The 21,642-nt window shown below is 36.9% G+C and overlaps 2 protein-coding genes across 4 annotated transcripts in view; one reads left to right on the plus strand and one right to left on the minus strand.

Annotated features, from left to right (window-relative positions):
• LOC136030334 (chondroitin sulfate synthase 2-like) overlaps positions 1–10,352 on the minus strand; it is a gene marked incomplete in the record, with an annotated part of 34,319 nt that extends 23,967 nt beyond the window's left edge. The window contains 1 exon segment of the mRNA XM_065709249.1: positions 10,213–10,352. Within this exon segment, the coding sequence (XP_065565321.1) occupies positions 10,213–10,247 (35 nt within the window).
• Positions 10,353–10,405: 53 nt separating this feature from the next.
• The window catches only part of LOC136030337 (NACHT and WD repeat domain-containing protein 2-like), a 195,887-nt gene continuing 184,650 nt past the window's right edge, over positions 10,406–21,642 (plus strand). For all 3 annotated transcript variants that reach the window (XM_065709251.1, XM_065709254.1, XM_065709252.1), the window contains exons 1-5: positions 10,406–10,805; positions 14,417–14,505; positions 16,551–16,667; positions 18,522–18,725; positions 18,951–19,095. In XM_065709251.1, the coding sequence (XP_065565323.1) occupies positions 10,703–10,805; positions 14,417–14,505; positions 16,551–16,667; positions 18,522–18,725; positions 18,951–19,095 (658 nt within the window). In that variant the 5' untranslated portion in view covers positions 10,406–10,702. The remainder of the gene's footprint in view (positions 10,806–14,416; positions 14,506–16,550; positions 16,668–18,521; positions 18,726–18,950; positions 19,096–21,642) is intronic.

Genomic DNA, 21,642 nt, shown 5'->3' on the forward strand with positions numbered 1-21,642 from the left:
GCCTGTGTTTGTCTTCCTGTACAAAATCTATAAGCCAGACTTCTTCTTTGGAGCCCCCCCCCTGGCAGCTTGGGTCTAGCCCAGACAACAGGATGGATGACAGTTAAGCACTTTCATGGAGACTATGAAGCATGTCAAAAAGCAGGTAAGGTAAACCAAGGAAGACCCTGTACTTCTGCTACTAGATAATCATGAAAGCCACATTAGCCTGGAACTTATTATGTTTGCAAGAGAGAGTAGTATTGTAACATTCTGACTTACCTTTTCTATTCCAGTTAACCTGGGTTCTACAAGTATTGAATAAACGTCTGCTTACGAATCAACCGACTTTTTACATGGTGTCAGAGCCCCTCTAAAAGTCATGGAAGCCAACGTACCATACCCCACAATGGACTGGTCAAGCAACAACCTCAAAGAGGAATGGTAAAGATTCCCAACACATGCAACCCTCATGTTCCAAGGACCCCTTAGTGGAAAGACTGAGAAAACCCAGTGTGCGTTCTTGCTGATCTGGCTAGGAAAAAAAGGGAGAGACATTTTCAGTACATTTACAATATCTGCTGAAGAAACAGACAAAATTGGAGCATATATATCCAAATTCGGTGAATATTTCAGCCCCCAGTCAAACACGGTGTTCTCAAGATACCTCTTTCACAAAAGAGACCAACGTGATGGTGAGACAATCGATCAGTACATCACAGAATTAAAGTTATTGGCTCGGGAATGTGAATACTCCACAACAGAATTGAAAGAGGAAATGATAAGAGACAGACTTGTATCTGGTATCTCCTCAGCAAGAGTCAGAGAGAAGCTCCTACAGGCAGGTTCAAATCTGACCCTGTCACAAGCAGTTACTATATCGAGGGCACATGTAGAAACCCAGGTGCAACTTAGAACTTGTCGCAACCTGGCTCGAGCAGCACCCACGGAGGTCAGGATGCATATATTAAACAAGAAGTTGACTTCATTCGAAAAGGCAAGAAGACGAACCAGAGTGCACAAACTTATAAACAATGTTATTTCTGTGGCGGAGAGTACTTCCCCCTGCACAAATGCCCAGCCAAAGGAAAAGCGTGTAGCAATTGCGACAAGCTAAATCATTTCGCGAAAGTTTGCAAAAGCAACAGAAAAACAGTAAACCTCATAAACCAGGAAGCATGTCGAAATAAAGACAATGATCTCTTTATTGATACAATGAACATTATTGATTCTGTTAACATGGACAATGGTGAGGACCAACCCTATGTGAAGCTTATGGTGAATGGACAAGCCAGAATCACTTTCAAAATCAACACTGGCGCCCAAGCAAACATCATTCCAGAAAGGAATTTCAAGACCCTCAAGGCCCCAATTTCAAGACGATTTTTGGGGAGAGTAGTTCTCCAGTGCAAGGAACTATCAATCTCAAGTTTCTGCTCATCAGCATCTGGGCTGGGGATGCCAGTCCATTGACCGGTGTGTTCCTGTATTCGAGCATGGCCAACTGGGAAATTTCAAGACCCCAATGCCTATACGTGTGCAACCGGTGTGTTCTTGTATTTGAGCATGGCCAACTAGGGAATTTCAAGACCCCAATGCCTACATTTGATGAAGCTGTTTTGAAACATGCTGGCGCTAAGTACTTCACAAAACTTGACGCTCGCCATGGATATTGGTCGCTTGAACTTGACAAGGAGTCATCCGAATTAACAACGTTCAACACACCATATGGCCAATACAAGTTCAAACGGATGCAGTTCAGCCAAATCTCGGCGCAAGACAAATTCCAGCGCCGCATGGAGGAGGCCTTTGAAGGTATCAAAGGTTTTTCAGTCATAGTGGATGACATCATCATATATGACGATTCTAATGTGCGCAGCGCGCTTATAAGAGCCCGCGAGAAATGCGTGAAGCTCAACCTTCAAAAATGCGTGTTCAAAAGTGATAGCATCCCGTACTTTGGACACATAATATCGGAAGCTGGCATCCATCCAGATCCACGGAAGGTTCGAGCGCTAAAGGAAATGCGCATCCCATTGACTAAAGATGAACTTCAGACCATCTTGGGAATGATGAACTATCTGGCAAGGTATATACCCAATCTTCCCTCACTGAACCAACCACTTCGCAAACTGGCAAGCCAGCAAGAGTTCAAGTGGGAAGAAGAGCACAACTCAGCATTCACAAACATCAAAGAATCGATTTGTGACTCATTATCATTCCTTGATCCAACATCAGGAAACATCGAGCTCCAAGTCGATGCTTCAAAGTTTGGCCTGGGGCTACCATTCTTCAGAATGGAAAAACTGTATCCTTTGCATCGAGATCGCTTAATCGCACCAAGCAGAATTATTCACAGATAGAAAAAGAATTATACGCTATCCTCTTTGGCTGCCTGCATTATCATCAATACCTGTATGGCCAGAAATTCATCGTTGCGTCCGACCACAAACCTCTGCAAGTCGTCCTCAACCGCCCAATTTCGAAGTCGTCACCTAGGCTGCAGTGGATGTTACTGAAAATCCAGCCATATGATTTTACAGTGATACTTCGCCCTGGTAAAGAAATTCCTGTTGCCGACGCCCTATCCCACTTATATCTCCCTGAAGAGGATACAGAAACACAAATAGAGATCAAACTGTACATGCACTCTGTGATGACGCTTCTCCCAATAAGCCCAGACAGGCTTAAAAAGCTAAAAGAAGAGACAGCAGCTGACCATTGATTGGTTGAGCTCACTAAGACTATCCAAAGTGGCTGGCCCAAATCCAAAAGGTCCGTCCCCACAAACATACTCCCATTTTGGAACGTCAGACACGAGTTAACAGTCATAGACCAGATCATATTGAAAGGCGATCATTTGGTCATTCCAAAAAATTCCCGCAAGAACATCCTAGACTGCATCCATTCATCACACCTGGGAATTGAAAAGACTAAGCAACAAGCTCGTTCTATTGTGTTCTGGCCAGGTATGACAAAGGATGTTGAAGAACATATTAGACACTGCTATGCGTATACCAAATATCAAAACTCGAATCAAAAGGAGCCGTTGTTACCTCATGATATCCCTCACCTACCTTGGGAGAAGATCGGTTGTGATCTGTTCTACAAGAGTTGAGAATATTACCTAATCACCGTCAACTATTAAAGCCGGTTTTTCGAGGTTGATAGAGTCGGTAGCAATGCATACGCCCATCAATAATGGGAATAATGGGTAATAATGTATCTGTTCAATGCAGTAGCTTTCTTACTAGTCAAACAGCACAAACCGACCTAGAGTATTTTCAGTCTCCGCATACAGATGAAGAGGGTGTTACAACAGATCATATTCCTGAACGACGTGTCTGCAGATTTCACATAAAGCGAGGCTGTAGAAAGGCGGAGAATTGCACGTTTCTCCATATTTGCTTGGATTATTTCAAAGGCATCTGCCGTGATGAGTGTTGTATTCTGCCTCACAGATCTCTGTTTAAAAAATTTGCTCATGGCCTTTGTTTCATGAACTGTTGTCCTAATGTGCATCTCACTTCCCCCAGAAGGAAAAAGCTACTTTCCAATACTGAATTGCGAAGTTCAAAAAACGGGGAACGAAAAATTCCACCTCTGTTAAAACATGGTTGCCAAAGACAACAGTTTACAGTCCCACTTATGAGCTTGAAGCTCAAACCACCTGTCTTAAATCAGCCAATGCAGATCCCCCCCCCTCATACCAACCACTCCTCGTGAAAACTTGGAGAAACTGGCAAGAACCAACATCTGCCAGCCTTCCGACAATATATATAGTACTAACAACCAACCAATTTGGAATTTCAAAAAAATCAAAGATTCACCAACCCCTCAAACCATGTCTTCCGAGTATCCCAACTTGGAACCGATTCAACGTGTTGGCAAGGAGATTCGAGACCGCAGTGTAAAGCCCCCTTCCATCCCTATATATTTCCGAAAATACTATTATCAAATGTCCGGTCACTTATGAACAAATTAGAAGAGGTTGAACTTTGCTTGAAGAATGAACTGGTTGATATTGCTTGTATCTGTGAATCATGGCCCGCGACTGAAGATGTTGTAGCATTTGAAGGATATGATACCTAGTTCAAACCTAGAATGACACCCAATGATATTTCAGTAGCACATGGTGGTGGTGTTGGTATTATTTGTCGATCGTCTATAAGAAATCGAGTTCTCACTTTCAGTAATATACCAAATAAGCATGGTTTTGAAGTATTATGGTTGTGGTGCAGGCCTAAGAAGCTTCCCAAGGAAGTGGCATCACTGGTGATATGTGTTGTTTACTATCCTCCCTGTGGCCCCTATCGTAAAGACCTTGTGAATTACTTAAAGAATTGCACTGACAATGCACGATCTTTGTATCCTAATGCTGGTATCATAATGTGTGGTGACTTTCATGACTTAGATGCCAAATGGCTAAGTAATTCACTATCACTTAAGCAGGTTGTGAATGTGCCCACAAGAGGTAACCGTATGTTGGATCTCATTTTTAGCAAGTGTCATGAATATTATAATACTCCAGTTACATTACCCCCATTAGGTTTGAGTGATCACTTGTGTGTTGCTTGGACACCCTATCATTTTATCCCAAATCGACAAATAAATAGTGTAGTGTACAGGCCTTTCACACCTGAACTAGTAAATCTCTACAAGAAATGGCTCACAGATCATGACTGGCGTGATATTCTCTCATTGTCTGACGGTGACAAAATGGCAAGTTTATTCTGTAAGGAACTATTCGAAAAATACTGTGAAATTTTCCCGCAGAAAAAAATATATGTGAAATCTAATGATAAACCATGGATTACTCAAGAGATTCGGAATCTGATAAAAGTGAGGAACGAATTGCATTTAACTGGATCCGTAAAAGATTTCAAAAGAGTAAGAAATTTAATTGTATATAAAATAAAATGTTCTCGTAAGCAGTATGGGTCTAAAATAATAAGCGAAATATATAAATCCAACCCAAGGAAGTTCCATGACTTAGTTCAGAACATTATCGGGAAAAAGTAACCAGAGTTGAAGTGAGAGATGTCAATGGTAAACCCCTGATACCCAGTGAAATTAATAACTTTTTTGCATCTGTTTGTAAAATTCATCCTCAACTAAGAAAATTACCACCGAATGATTCAGTTTCAAATATCCCTATACTAGAGGTTTGTTTAGTTGCTAAAAAGTTAAAGGCACTTGATTCTCGAAAATCTAGTTATCCTAGTGAGATACCAATTAAATTGATTATTGAGTGTGCTGATCTTTTATCTACTCCTTTAATGGCAATTTTTAACCATTGTTTTATTGATGGTGTTTTCCCGTGTATTTTTAAACAGGCATATGTAACGCCAAACCCCAAATGCAAGGCACCTAAAGATATAACCAAGATGAGGCTGATTTCGAAAACTCCAGCTCTCTCAAAAGTATTTGAAAGTTTTATTTTTGATTGTTTATTTGAGGACATAAATTGTAATATTGATCCCCAGCAATTTGGATTTAGATCCGGGCATAGTACTGTTCATTATTTGGTTGCATTATTGGATACTATCCTTAAGCACTTAGAGAATAATGGGGCCTATGTTGAAGCATTATTTGCAGACATAGTTAAGGCTTTTGATAGTCTTGATCATAATGTAGTTGTGGAAGAAGCAAAGGCTATGGGTGCCCGTCCATTTGTTGTACGAATGCTAGCTAGTTTTCTTTTTGAAAGATCTCAGTGTGTCCAACTTCCTGATCATGAGCCATCTGAATTTGTAAATATTTTTTGTGGTTCGCCACAAGGGACTAAATTAGGCCCGCTTTCTTTTCTTATTGCGTTTAACCGTATTTTAACAACAACACGTTAGCGTTTTAAATTTGCCGATGATTTAACTGTTTTATCATTGCGACTAAGCCCTCCGACTACTGAACAGTCTGACTTGATCAAAATCTATCATGATCTAAAAGCTGAATTAGGAAAGGTAAAACTGGCGGTCAGTGAAACTAAGAGCTCATATATGACATTTTCCTTCCTAAAGGGTAACAACCACTCTTCTCATAATTCCATACTGCCAACAAAGAAAACTGTTAAAATACTTGGGATTCTTTTGGACGATTATTTAAGATGGAATTCGCACGTTGACTATCTGACTTAAAAAGGCGCCTCGCTTTTACATTCATTTTCCAACCTAAACAGATTTGGTACACCAACTGAGGTTTTAAAGTCTGTATACTGCAGCTATGTTAGACCTTCTCTTGAGTATGCATGCCCTGCTTGGCATCCGGGATTGACAAAAGATCAAACAGATAGACTTGAGACGATACAAAAAAGAGCTGTAAAAATTATACTTGGACAAAACTACTCAACTTACAAAGATCATTTGTTCCATATTTTACCCGTCATTTTAATAATATTGACGCGACTAATATTTAATGTTTGATTAATATATTGTTGGTTTAAATTTTCCTGTGAGTGTTTTTGAAGGTATAAATTATTTTTGTCATGACATGCTAATGCTAGCTCTGGCTATTGTAGTGAATAAATATATTCTATTCTATTCGATTGTATCATGTTTGAAGAAACAATTTGTGCCGTATGGAACCCCTAGCATCCTTGTCTCCAATAATGGTCCACAATTCACATCAGCTCTATATCAGAAGTTCATAAAAGACTAGGAAACAGCTCACAAGACTTCATCGCCAAACTTTCCACAGTCAAACAGACTTGCGGAAAGGACAGTACAAACAGCCAAGAATATCCTTACTAAAATGATCTCATAGGAGACGATTTTGAGTTGGCCATGCTCAAATACAGGAACACACCAGTCAATGAACTGGCATCCCTAGCCCAGATGCTGATGAGCAGAAACTTGAGATTGATAGTTCCTTGCATTGGAGAACTACTCTCCCCAAAAATCGTTCATCATGGCGAGTTCGTGCAGAACCAAAAAAAGTAACAATCACGCCAAAGGATATACCATAACAGGCAGTCAAAAGAACTAAAACCCCTGCAAGTCAGCCAACCAATTCAAGCCCAAATCCAGGGTAAGACATGGCTGTCTGGCACAATCATGAGAGCAGACAAGCATCCCAGATCATACATAATCAAGACAAACGAAGGAGGAACCTATTGGCAAAACAGGCGCCACATAAAGGTGCTCTGCCATTCAAACAGGTCACCTGATGCTGCTGAAGCCCTGGAAACCCCACAAAGTGAATCTATGGGAAACCCACATGCTGAAGCTCTTACCTCATCACCCATAACTGCGTTTGCTGCTCTCACCCCTCAACCTAAAACGCCTGAGATCTAAACTCACGGCCGACGTCCCATGATCTTCGTCCAGCATTTCATACGCCAATACCTGTACCAAGCACAAGTTGCACAACCCACGTGGATCTACAGGGTGCTCTGTATTCAACCTGTTCAGGTCAATGCATAAAGCCTGTAAAGAAACTTAACCTGTAAATGTAAAGAAACCGTAGAGTGAGTGTAGTAGAGGTGAACTAGAGAAGTGATCCAAGTGCCTTATTGTATATGAAGTATGTATGAGAGTATGAAAAGTGCTAGAGAAGTGAGCCAAGTGCCTTCTCATATTCTAAGAGTTAAGACTGCTATTTGTAGAGGTGAATTAGAGAAGTGATCCAAGTGCCTTATCATATTATGAAGTATGTATGAGAGAACAAAAAGTGTTAGAGAAGTGAGCCAAGCGCCTTCTCATATTCAAAGAGTGAAAACCACTAATCAAAAGAATTGGTATGGTGATGCATGCCCAGTTAAAGTGGGGGGTGGATTGGTTATGGAATAGTGTTATTTGTTGGTAATATACAGTATAGTTTTTGTACCAGCTCACTAGTTTGGAAAAGAGGAAGGATATAACATTCTGACTTACCTTTTCTATTCCAGTTGACCTGGGTTCTACAAGTATTGAATAAACGTCTGCTTACAAATCAACCGACTTTTTACAGTATTGTCATACTTTCATTCCCCCCTCACTGCAGCCATCAATTCCAGTCACTAGACATTGCTATGTATGGCCCCTTGAAAGCAGCACTAAGTAGATATTTCAGCAACTGGATGACCAGTCACCCATTCCAGAGTGACAGACCAGTGCAGCTTTCATCACCAGTAGTGGCAACTGCAAGTCTCAACTCTTTTGTTTCAACATCTGTTAGTAATATACTACAACAGCCTTCAACTACAGGTCACAAAAATGACAATATAGACCAAACTCCCACCTTAAAAAATCCTTAGATTGCTCTAAGCTGCAATTTAAAGTAATTAACTCTTGGATCCATCTTACAACTAAAAATGCTCCACATCACATCTGCTCCCTAAAGACATTAAACCATATCTGAGAGCCTGGAAAACTGACAGTAAAGGCTGCAAAAAAGGGGCTTCAAAGGTACTTGTGGATGCTCCTGAAAAGGATGCAATTGAAGCAGCTGCAAAGGCAAAGCAAGAGCAGCTAAAGGAGAAAGAAACAAGGAAGAGAGCAAAGAAAGAAAGAGCCAGATTAAAAAAGGGTAAAAATCAACAAAAAACCCAAGAAGTCTTTGAAACCTATTCTGGAAGAAAATAAATCTGATCCAGACACAGCAGTAACACAATTTCAGAATGAAAGTGACTTGGATGAGAGTTTATATTTGTGAGAAAAGCCTGTTGATGTAGAGACAGAGCTTCCAGTAAATTTTGTCTTAATTAAGTTTGAGAATAAAAACTTGTTCATTTACTATGTTGGAATTGTGCTTGAGGTTGAGAAGTATGAGCTCAAGATCAAGTTTGCAAAGAAGAAGCTAGACAGCAGCCTGAAGTTTGTTTTTCCAGATGTGGATAAAATTACTCATATTACTATTAAAGATGTAGATAACATCCCTATTTTTTGAACTGTTATACTTTCATAATATTAAAGACATAAAGCTGAAACTACTATGTTCAGCAGTTAGTGGAGGTACTGCTTGGATTGCCTCAGCAATGATGTTTGGGGTATATCTGGGCAGTACCCAAAACCTTTGCTAGAAACTTTAAGTTTTTACCTTTGTACTACCAAATTTTACTATGTATCTGAAATAAAAGCAAATAAAAATTTGGCTCACTCTTGAGTATGGGAAAAAATGGTATCTGGAGCTGTCCTAATCTGAAGCAGGTTCAGACAAAAAGTGCAAAGAGAGGGATGAAGATAACAAGAGGTAAAATTCTAGTTAATTGACTTCTTGCTATCTCAGAAAGGGTTTATGTTAGGAAAATGAAACTTTCAGGTATGGGTCTACAGGCTGAAGTAGGTCCTGGGGAGGTATTTTAAAGTACCCATCTCCACTCCTTCTCCCTCGAGAGGGCTGTGAAATTTGCCACCATGACAGGTCTATACCTATTGAAATTTTGACAAAACAACATTTTATCTTATTTTCAGTTACCAGTTGCTTTTTCTCTGCCTTTAGTTCTGAAAATGCAATTCCTGCTATTTAAGTAAAATTTGAGCCATGTCAATGGGTTTTTTTTCAAAATTTAGGAAATGTATTTGCATATCTTTAAAACCTTATAAAATGGAATCAAGCAAAGTTATGAAGCTGAAAACTATTTTGTTGTACTTTAATCAAGCAGAAGATCTATTTTGCAGGGTTTCACTAATACACATATTTTCAAAGGTCATCAAAGGTCAGGGCCCTCTAGAGGGAGAAGGAGTGAGGTAGTTGCTTCAAAATACCTTCCCAGGACATACTTTAGTCTGTAGATTCACCCCTGAAAGTTTCATTTTCCTAACCTAAATCCTTTCTGAGATAGCAAGAAGCCAATTAAGTAGAATTTTACCTAACAAGATTCTACAAAGTAATAATTATAGCAGAGATATCATTCTAGATAATTGGACAAATATGGATTTGACTGTACTTCAAAAACATTCTTGGGGTGCTGAAAAGCAAAAACATGATAAACCTGCCCTCCTCTCCCTTAAAATGTCTCTCTTTTTGTTCTAGCATATCTCTTTCTTAAGAACTGCTTATTTTAACCTCTACCTCAAGAAATAGAAAATGTGTGAGAAATATACAATTTGGGGCTATATATTTGCAGAATAGGAGGGGGAGGGGGTAAAGTGAAGTGGTTTTGGGAATGCTACATGCTGAAATATTTTTTTTTCGGAATTTTGACTTAGTGTTTCCTTCTCAAATGTCCCAACTGTACACTAAATCTAAGAGTAGCTTATATTTTTTTCAGTATAAGCATAGCCCACCTTAAACGTAACAGGCTAACCTAGTGCTTACTTGTAAGTGTCTTGGTGAATCGTTTTTCCTGACATTCTAAAATCCAAATTAAACAATTTCCTACAGCATCTAGCCTACGAAATAAGGGAAACTTTCGCTACTGAGCTTCTGAATTTTTAGGGGTCTTTAACCTGTGGTAAATATCTATATAAGTAAGTGAAATGGGAATCTTACGGGAAATGATGCAGAGGACGTTCTTCGCGCGGAAATTAAATATTTAAATTGATTTATAACAATTAAATTTATAAGATCTTTGATGTCAACCCATTAGACAGTTACCGATGCATTCTGAGCTTAGTTGATATTTTGCAAGAAACAACAAAGAGCCAGCTAGTTATCAAAAACGTTTTCTTCTAACATTTTTATATCTTAAAATATTGCTGCCTTGGTAACAGCAACTTTATTTATAGTCTTAATTGAGTTCCCTTAGAAACCACATTAATATGTAGATATTTTGTTTACTTCTAATTTCATAGTAACAAATCTCAATATGGATGATAAGGTTGTAGACAGAATTTTTTCTGGAGGACTGGATCACTTGCCCCAAGTCAGCTCAAAGATTGTCCGTATTTTTACAAGCTCTACTTTTACAGGTAAAAAAGCTAAACCTTATAAATTTTGATAAAAAAAAGATCATTCAAGGCTAAGAGGTTTCAGAAAAAATATTTCTCACCAAAATTTTGAATGTTTTGCATCAGTATGCAAAAGCTTGAGACAACTATTAGGCTTCCCTTTTATAAACCTGCATGCGTATAGCTTTTTCGTTTAATTGACCCCCCCCCCCTAAATGCTCCTTAAAAGTCTCATGTTAATACCCTTAGCGTAATGAATATGATTATATTATGTTCTTGAAGCCTTTCTGATACGTCTTCTTGACAACCTATGTGAGTATAGTGTGCTTCAATTTAGTTTCAATGCAACTTCAACACATTCCAAATTTTTGCCTCAATACCCTTAGTTTTAATAGCATCAGTAGTAGTAGTAGCAGCAGCAGAATTCCCAGTGGTAGCCTTAGACTTAATGGCAATAATAGTAGTAGAAATAATAATAATAGTAACAGTATTAGTATGAGTAGAAGCAGTAGCATTAGAATGCAAATATTTCCTTTTGGTTAGTTCAACATCCCCCACAACAAGCCCTGTTAATTTCAATTTCACACACCAAACTGTTCTTAAGATATTGCTGTTATAACCCTATGACAACCTGCATACAGATGACGTTTTTGATTTACTTCACTTTCTCCCTTCAAAATTCCTTGAAAATTTCTTTTTCATACCATTAGGCATTGTTGCAATAGCAGTCAAAGTAATGGTATTGGCATTGCTGGTAGTAGTATTGCTGGTAATAGCACTAGTCCTAGTAGCAGCAGTAGTATAAACATATTGTCTTTTGGTCAGTTTAACATCCCTCTCATCAAGTCCTGGGAATTCCAACTTAATACAATTACCCGTTGCTATAACACTGCTGATATGTCCTTTTGATAACCTGTATGTTCATATAATCCTTGAAAATTCCATTTCAATGGCCTTAGCCTTATAAGTAGCTGGAATAGAAGTAGTAGTTGTAATAGTAGTAAATGTAGCAGTGATAGTACAATTAGTAGTAGCATGTATATACTGTCTTTTGGTCAGACAGTCTTCCCCTTTAAGCGTTCTCTGTAAGTTCCAACTTAATACCCAAATCAATTATTAAGATGCGCTTTTTTGACAATTCTCATGTACATGGTGTCTTTTGATTTAGTGCAAATTTCTCCTCAATATTTAAATGGAACAGGTTGACAGTAGTATTGGTAGCAGTAAGAGTGTTATAGTTGTAGTAGTAGTGGTAGCATGCAAATATTGCCTTCTTGATCAATTCCCTTATCATTTCCCGAAAATTCCAAATTAATACGCTCATTCATTCTTGAGTTACACCTTTTTGATAATTCGAATACCCATAAAGTGTATTGCTTTAGTTCAACACTCTAATCAACATTCTCTGAAAGGCTCACCTGAATGCCCTTCGTCTTTTTGGAAAGTAAAGTTCAAAATACGAGGTCTAATTATAAAGTATCGAGACTACTAAAAAATTATATATATATATATATATATATATATATATATATTTATTAGATGAAGTTATTTACATTTAATCTCCTTGAAAATATGCTCCTTCTGAGTCTATACATGTTGTCCAACGTTCCAGCCATTTTTAAAAACACCTCTGGAAGTAATTTTTAGAAACTCCTTGTAGCTGTTTCATCGCATTTTGTTTTATTTCATTTACATCTTGAAAAAGTTTACCCTTAAGCACCATTTTTATGTTTGCAAATAAAACAAAAAGTGACATGGAGCTATGTCTGGTGAATAGGGGGGCAGAGAAATAACTTGTATATCATGTTTAGCCGAAACTGCTGCACAACATGTTGACGGGCGTCCTTCATGTTCATCATTTTCAACAGTTAATCTGCCCCCTTTAAACCGCTTAAACCATTCAAAACACGAACACGGGACATGGTTTCAACTCCATAAGCTAACAATTAACATTTCGTAGATTTCAGTAGCGGTTTTTCCCAGTTTGTTACAAAACCTAATGCACGCTCGTTGTTGAATGTTTTCGCTCATAATGAAATCTGACAGGACGTAAAAACACACTTTACTTAATCGCGCGTAGAAGCCGACTGAAACAATTTTAATCTAATCTATGTCTGGCATATTTTCCATACATCTAAAGCTAAATTAATATAGCATGTGCAGGTTCATACTCAAACCGGTTTACGATCAATCTTATCAGTCTCGATAATTTTAATTAGACCTCGCACATACCTTTTTCAATAAAATGTACTATATATAAACGATGAATGAATTGCCTTTAGGACTGTTGGGAGATTGACATCCCTAAAAACATAATTACTGGATCTTTCAACAATGCTGAAAAAAATAGATCTCTTAAATTTTGATCGGATGTGTTTTGGGGAATGACAGGCTAGGAGGGATGCTTGCCCTTTATTCATCCCTGACTCATAAAACGGGCAGTAAAAATTCTGATTTCCTATGAATTAAGCCTCATCTGATCTTATGTTTATACGACCACCCGCTTCATAAAAATCTTAATTGCCCTAGGGTAAAACTTATAGCCTTTGTCCCAGGGCTCTGGGGATTGTGTCCAGCCTGAAGACATTTTTACACGCTCTTTGGAAATTGCGAACAAAATGGCAGTTTCACAACTTCGATCAGATGTGTTTGGGAAAACAAGGATGTCAGGGAAAGGGGTTACCCTCCATCACTTTTGACTCTTAAAAGAGAAATAGAACTATACATTTCTAATCAAATGAGACTCCCTTAAAGTTCATATCGACCATTAAATCCTCTAAATGCCACTCCTTTCATAAGAACTTTACATGCTCCCGGGACATAACTTACAACCCTTTCCCCCCTGGCTTTGGGGGGTTGTGTCAACCCAAAAGGCCTTGTTGTGTGATGTTTGGACTATTTTTGGAACAAATGGCTATCTGAAAATTCTATCAGATACATTTGGGGAAAATACAACGCGCGAGGGGGGGACTAGCTGTCCTCCGATGACTTTGACTCTTACAAAGGGCATTAGAACTTCCGATTATCAATCCAATGAGCCCCATCCAAAGTTTATACGACGACCCTTTTTATAAAAACCTTATTCACCCTGGGGTATAGCTCACGAACCTTGCCCTGAGGGCTGTGGGGTTGTCATCCTCAAATACATAATTTTCGGACCTTTCAACTGCGATGAACAAAATGGCTATCTCAAAATTTTGATTGAATTTCTTGGAGGAAATGATTGGTGTGACGGGGCTGGATTCTCTCAAATCACTTTCGACTATTAAAAAGGATGCTAGTTCTTTCAATTGCGCTACCTATGATGTATATTAACAGAATGCCGTGTAAAGATTTTTAATAATTTAAAATTTTTTTAGAATAGATGAAGTATACGGAAAGTAGAAGGCATTAGAGATGAAATCTGACCAATCTTTAAGTTTAGTTCCCTGCTTATATATATGAGCCAAGAATCAAGATGATTCCATCCAATGTTTTTGCAAAGGAAACAACAATAAAACGCACTTTTTAGGGGGCTGTTCCTGGCCATGCAAATACGAGAACCAAAACATCAATACAACTGGGTAAACAGGTCCGCTGATTTAAATAAAAAGGAACAGATAAAAATTTGATAATTTTATTTTTTCATTTAGACACATTGCTTGAGAGAAACACGTTGATGGCAGAAGTTTATCCGAAATTGAAGGAATACTGCAGAGAGAAACACGGACTTGAGTTTCAAGTATGATTTGCACTGTTTTAAAATTTGCTTTTGTTGCGTTTATACTTGTCTTATTGGGTTTCGTTCTACTTCGTCCTCTTGTTTTTTCGTTCAAAATATTATGTATTATATATCTACTTTGTGAAAGTAGCATTTTGATTAGTGTGAACTGGGATTAGAAAATAATTTTAAGAGTGCTTATGAATTTAGCTGTGTCCATATCACTACTTTATTTGCGTTTACTATTCTCTTCATTTAGGTAGCTCTAATTTTAATAATCATGTTCTTCAGCATTTTGCAGCTTAATTTCTATTTTTTCAGTTTTTAAAAAAGCGATAGAGAGGGAGAGAGGGATAGAGAGATAGAGAAAAGAAATAACGCAAAAAATTACTTTCTGCTCTTTTATTTTTCAAGAATTATAGATGGTCCTGCCGAATGGGCATGGGGTATAACGTACTCTACAGACGTTTGAAAAATTCTATTGAAGCGGTTCAGTCGATGTTATTGTAAATTTACTCTTTATAGGCGTGTTTTTGCCATCATATTCATCAGTAAAAGTTCTTACTATGCATTTTTCTGTAAACCCGCCAACACAGAATTGCTGATTAACAGAAGCGTGTTACTAACGATTTGCATAGTGGTAATAATTAGGATGAGGAATTTGAGAAAAGTATTCTCAGATGTTAACGAATTTTCAAGACAGCATTTCAAGCTTCAAAATATGTATGAAAATATAGTAAAATTGTAGATACAAATCTTGCCCATGCTTATTTTTTAAATAACAACAACAATAAAAGAAATTGATGATTTGTTTTTAATTCTTCGATTTTTTTAATTTCACGCTCAAAATTCATCAGAAATTTTTTAAACATCTTCTTGAATTGTCAGAAGATTTTACAAACAATTGTTAGAAATACTTGTTCCGAACTCGCAAAACACTCGTTGGTACAATTCTTCCAAAAAAGTTTTAAATAACAACAACAATAAAAGAAATTGATGGTTTGTTTGTAATTCTTCGATTTTTTTAATTTCACGATCAAAATTCATCAGAAATTTTTTAAACATCTTTTTGAATTGTCAGAAGATTTTACAAACAATTGTTAGAAATACTTATTCCGAACTAACAAAACACTCGTTGGTACAATTCTCCCAAAAAAGTTTGGTTGTTAGCACGACTGAAGCAGGTTATGTTTAGTGTTTCCTCGTAAAAAGTATTGCGCTCTGATCTGACAATAATAGGAAAAATCGAAATTTTTTGTTCGTTTAATCCGTTAAGACGTTGCAATACAATCAAAACGCTCATCGGTAATAAATATTTTTCAAATAAAAATTTTGAAGGTGGACAAAGCCTGGAAGCTAAAAATCCCAGCAAAAGTCGTGGAACTGACAGCAGTATCCATATCTTCGATCCTGAAGTAGCTATAAATTATGCGAACTTTAAATAATTTTACTTCATTTCCTTTTAATTAATCTAAAAGCTTTCACAAATTTCCATCATAGAATAAAACCTCAAAATAAAAGGAAAAAGTGGCAAAATATTCCACTTATTTCTAATAATTGAACACACGGCAAAAAAGGTGCCGATCTATTAATGATTATTCATTACTATTCTGTGAAAATAAAACTACACTTCTGAGCTCAGCCTACCTTCCTTGGGATTCCTTTGAAAATTTGGAGGAAGACTTAGTCAAGAAATTGCAGGAAGGCTACAGCCAAGAAGACTTTGTCCAATACTTTCTACAGTCCTTTCTTACAGTCCAGGCGCTTTCAAAGTTCAGAGTCAAAGGTCAGAGACTTGCCAAATTAAAAAATTTTGAAACATGCCTGAGCTTGGACTGTAGTTAGTGTGCTACTGGTATTCATATTTTTATGAAAATGTACTGGATGAATGTATATACCTTCCAGGTCTCAACCAAATCTCATTTTTTAAATACCAACAGTATTTAACTAAAGAATTTGCATCCTATTTAAGAGTTTTAACAATCGTGCCAAATTATTGATTACCAATGAATTATGCCTTTTATAGTTTGAGCTGGAGAGTACATAAAATATTTATCCTATTTCAGATTGTTGACATGCGATGGGGTGTAAGAGACGAAGCTACTGATGATCATTTAACAACCGATTTGTGTATGAGAGAAATTGAAAATTGCCAAAGACTTTCAATGGGTCCCAATTTTATCGTAAGGATTTGCTGAGTTTTAGTCATGTTTTCAACTGGGAGCATTTATTCTTTATCAAAAAGGCTTTCTAACCTGAAAAGTGCTTTTTATGCAAGAAGTGCCTGACTACATCATAGAACGAACAATTTAACCTTTCCACTGTAGCCCTGTTACAGCATGCTTTATAAATTGATTATCTGTCGTCACTAGTAGAGAAAGTATTCTTTCCTTCCATAAGCAAGACAAGCTTCAACAGTTCAAAAATCCTGTTTTTACAGTTTTTTTAGTTTTGTACCATCTTATAAACCCTATGTATCCTAAATTTTTGCTTATGTAAAAGTACGAGTTATAACTATGGTAAATCCTTGTTTTTATTTTGTTTGATGTAAAGATATAATATTTGGTCCATCACCTGCCTTCTTCAAACCCGAATTGCTACCATGGGTGGCACTAATGTCTCTCCTTTTTATCATCAAGACTAGCAGGCTACGCCAAGCTCCTTCAGAAATGCTTAATAGTTGATTACTACTACTTCTAGATTTAAACGCTGCAGCACATAACTACGTGATTGTTATGAATTTGTTTTGATTGTACTTACGTAAAATAGAAATTTTGAGTCACTTCCACTTTATGCTTGCAGCAGCAGCTACAACGTAGTAAAGAGAGAACCATGCCCCATATAAGGTCTAGTAACGTCATAATAGATAACGTCTATGTCGTATATGAGATTATGGTACATGACACCGTGACAATATCAAGATGCCCCTTTATGTCGAGCGAATAATTTTCGTCACGTTTCTAGAAGATAGCTTCAAAAAACCCAATGGCTTTCATTCACCCTTTACTAGGCTTATGCTAAAAAGGAGCCGAAGGCTTTTTTCAGTGTTTTGCCTTATCTTTACATACAGACTATATGTGCCTCTGTCGACTAATGGTCATTCTGGGATTATTTTCGGAATGGTCTGAAAATGAAAAAGTTCGTTCTGTACTAGGTTACAGCTACTACTAAAAACTACAGCTTATAGTAACCGGAAGTTTAACAACAAAACACTCTGAAAGAAACTGTCCGGTAAACAAAATTTTTGATTTAAAGGTTATTTAGGAATGATAACTATTGTATAGGTTTATCTTAATAGTAAAAGCTTATTGCGGAAGCAAATTTGCGACAATTTCGAAAAAAGCTTGAAACTCCTTGAAAATGGCGGTGGATCGAAATTGTAGTTTTTTGCTAAGAACTATTGACACCGTGGAACTATTGACACCGTACCCCATTCAGATCAGCCCCCTTGAACTCAATGTACGTTTAACTCAGTCCCCCACTTAACTCAACCCTCGTTTAATTCAACCCCATTCAACTCTACTGTGTGTGTGTGTGTGGGGGGGTGAGTTAAACAGTGGTTGAATTACACACACACCCTGATGTTTTGAATTTAACGGTGCAATTTTTATCAAATTTTATTCATTTTTTTGGAGAGGGTTTCCCCTTTCCCAAAATTAGTCGAATTTTCTAAGGCTCTTACGTTTTGATAAAAAATTGCAAACTTAAAATTTTACACATTTGAAACAGTCATAAAATTTGATTCTTTTGATGCATTAACTGTTATCAAGACTTATTTTTCAGAGTTTTGGGTATCATTAGCAGGAATTACTTTTTAATCACAGTTCATTACCATGAACTATTTGACATGCAAGACTGTTCGAAGGCTATGTATAATCCATTTTGCTCGTCGATTATCCCCAGAGAGGGAAAAATTTACCTTATTTTAAATTATGTTTATCCATATAAAAAATGTGCTTTGTGCATTTTTAGATTTTGTATCATACGAAATCTAAATTCGTATCTAAAATCTAAATGTGCCTTCTTGTTTTTTTTAGTCGTTCCTTGGACAGAAGTATGGCTACCGTCCGATTCCCACGCGTATTCTAACATCGGAACTGCTGTTGATGCGCGAGGGGCTCGTTGGAATAGGAGTAGATACCTCACTGCTTGATACTTGGTACAAACCCGACTATAATGCTGTGCCACCTGTTTCCATTCTTCAGTCTATTTCTTCAATTCTGGTGAATTTCAATAATAAGGTAATCTTATAACAGCTTGTAGCTTTTTTTTCTTTCTTTTGTAGGATGTGGTTGATTACTATATAAAATTTTTTGGAAAAGTTATGTATGTGTTCCATATAATATAGAATTAAATATAAAGGATTTTGTGAAATAACTTTGTTTATTTCTGAAACGACTACGAAAACTATTAAACCCAATATGTAATTTAATTTCAGTTCATTTTCTTTTTAACTTTATTTGTAGAGACAACCAAAGTTACAACAGCAAGATCAAGCCACGTGGTGGGAAACACTTGAGAAAATGCAAAAGCTTTTGAGAAAGGCTGCGTCTACACTTTATGCAGAAGGAAAGATGGACGATGAAGCCATGCATAACTATTTCATGTCAGGTTTGTAAAGTTTATTTCGTAGAATATCTTAAATGTTTTTTCGGTTTAAACTGTTTGCTGCCAAAATATATGAAACGCTATGCTCAAGTTGATCAGTCGTCAAGTTTTGTGAACTCTTCCACTGAGTCACTGCTAATAATTCAAATCTTACGGTCATTTTGATTATTTAGAACAGCCTTTCTACTGCTTGGTCATTAAAAATAATGACTGATAAAGCAGGTACTTTGATATTTTTATATTTGTCTACGAAATTCAAAGATAAATTATTACATTGCCCGGTCATTATGGATTCAGCTATTATTAATCTGGTCACTTTAATTAATAGACACCAATTCGGCAACGTGCTTGCGGACTGATTCTCGTAAGCCAATCAGCAAGCATTTTCAGTGGTATATCGCTTATACCATTTTGTCATCTAACGAGTTCACAATTGTTTCCAGAAATTTGCTGGGGTCTATCATTATTCTTATAAGGTTCTATCGTTTTCTTTGAATGTTATACAGCTCATTTGCGACGAATTTTTATTGTTTCTTACTTAAATTGATGTGAGTCTTTGTGTATTAAATAGGCCTATTAGTGATTTTTGTAAACACCAAATGCAGGAACAGTTGTTGATTGACGCAAGTAATACAAAGGACCTGCTTTGATATATTTCGTCAATAGGTTAGAATACACAAAGCCGTACAAAAGTACAATGCTTGGACTTAATAGAAAATGTTAAATATCTAAAAGAAAAGTAAAAGAAAAGTAAAAAAAAACTAGGATTATCAGCGTGTGTGCAGGTTTGACGCATTAGCTATTTGAGAGAGGTAAAAGTTGATAGTTTCTGTAGTAGACAGTAAAGGTTTCTGTTTTCTTTACGTATACCGGGAGGAAATGTTCCAAATTTACATACTGTAATAGAGGACGATACTGTATGTAGTCGAAAAACAGTACGGACCGTACCGTAGTCAAAAGTCGGATGGTACAAAACCGTACGAAAATAGAGCAAATTTAAAGCATAAAACATCGCTGGGAGAATCCGTTACAATGATGCGTAAAAAAACACACTGCGTGACAAAAGTCTATTCGTTATAAGTCTATTCGTCTATTGATTTTCATGGAACAAAGATTTGTTAGTAAACATGAGGTGTACTGCTATTACCGGGAAAACAGAAGCGCCATGTGATCCGCTACACTTCTAACGGGAACGGAGTAGCTTCCCATTGTCTTCTAGAGTATAAAAAAGGGATTGAACGAACCTACCCCGTAGTCTTGTATTGGATTTTGAACTTACAACAAAGATTTAAAGAAGTGGATGCTTGCAGAAAGTTGGAAAAACTTTATTTCTGCTTACATGCTGGTGAGTCTCTCTATCTATATACTCCCCCACCAAAAATAAGATGTGCCTATCCAAATTTAACATACAAAAACTATCTATATTGGACAAACACCTAAAAATCCCCTCTCCCATAATTCTCGTTTGATTTTCAATAAGCCTTTCGCGGTTCTAGCAAAACTTTAAACTTAAATCGGTCCTCTACTCAGGTTAGGCTTTAATTATCATGAGCAGTTTTCAAACACGCACATTGTTAAATAATTGCAGAAATGGCTATGCTTTAATGCTCCCCTTTGTAACTGAACGGAAGGACTCCTCATGCATTGACTGATTTAGGTTTATATATCTGCTATTGTTTGGAAAATAAAATGGCTTTAACCAGTTAAATTTTAGCGTAAAACGCTCCAAAAAAACGTAACCTATCTGTGCGCTAAATGAAGGTGCTAGTAATATTCTTTCATTATACTGAATAAAAATTGGTAAGTTATTATCTTGAATCATTATGTGAGCCACCCTCACCCTTAATAAGGTCAGATATAACCCTAGGCTAAAGTAGATAACTTTGAAGACCACACTGCTTATATGGACTTCCAAAAATACATAAGCCAAATCTGCCATTACGACCAATTGTTGCGAGTACAAAGTCACCAACAAGTGCTCTGGGTAAGTGGCTAGTGTCACTATGTAAACCACTCATGTCTACAAAAATTTCTTACATTAAGAATTCGTCAGAACTTGTAAAAGACTAAAAGAAGTGGAGATATCTTCAAATTCTATAATTTTAAGTTTCGAAATAGTGTCAATGTATACGAGTATTGATGTAAAAGCCGCAGCAATTCTTCTTGAAAGAAAGATACTAAATAACTTGGACTTAATTAGTGGTGAAACAGTTTTGGAAGTCGGTGTAATTATGAATCTAGTTAGGTTGTGCAACATGTTCTCTTATTTTTTCAATTCAGAGGGTTTTTTTCGAACAAGTAAATGGTTTACCCATGGGGGCCCCTTTAAGTCCTTTATTAGCAAATTGTTTTGTAGAAAATATTGAAAAAATGGCGTTAGATTCATACTTTTTAAAATATAAATTTTGGGGGAGATATATGGATGACATAATTTCGCTACGGAATTATGGGGTGGAGGAATTCAAAAATTTTTTAGAACATCTTAATTTTTGGGGAGGTGATTTGAAATTAACAATAGAATTAGAAGACGATAATAAACTTCCTTTTCTG

The sequence above is a fragment of the Artemia franciscana genome, chromosome 8 (assembly GCF_032884065.1).
Source record: "Artemia franciscana chromosome 8, ASM3288406v1, whole genome shotgun sequence".
In the NCBI taxonomy this organism is placed as follows: domain Eukaryota; kingdom Metazoa; phylum Arthropoda; class Branchiopoda; order Anostraca; family Artemiidae; genus Artemia; species Artemia franciscana.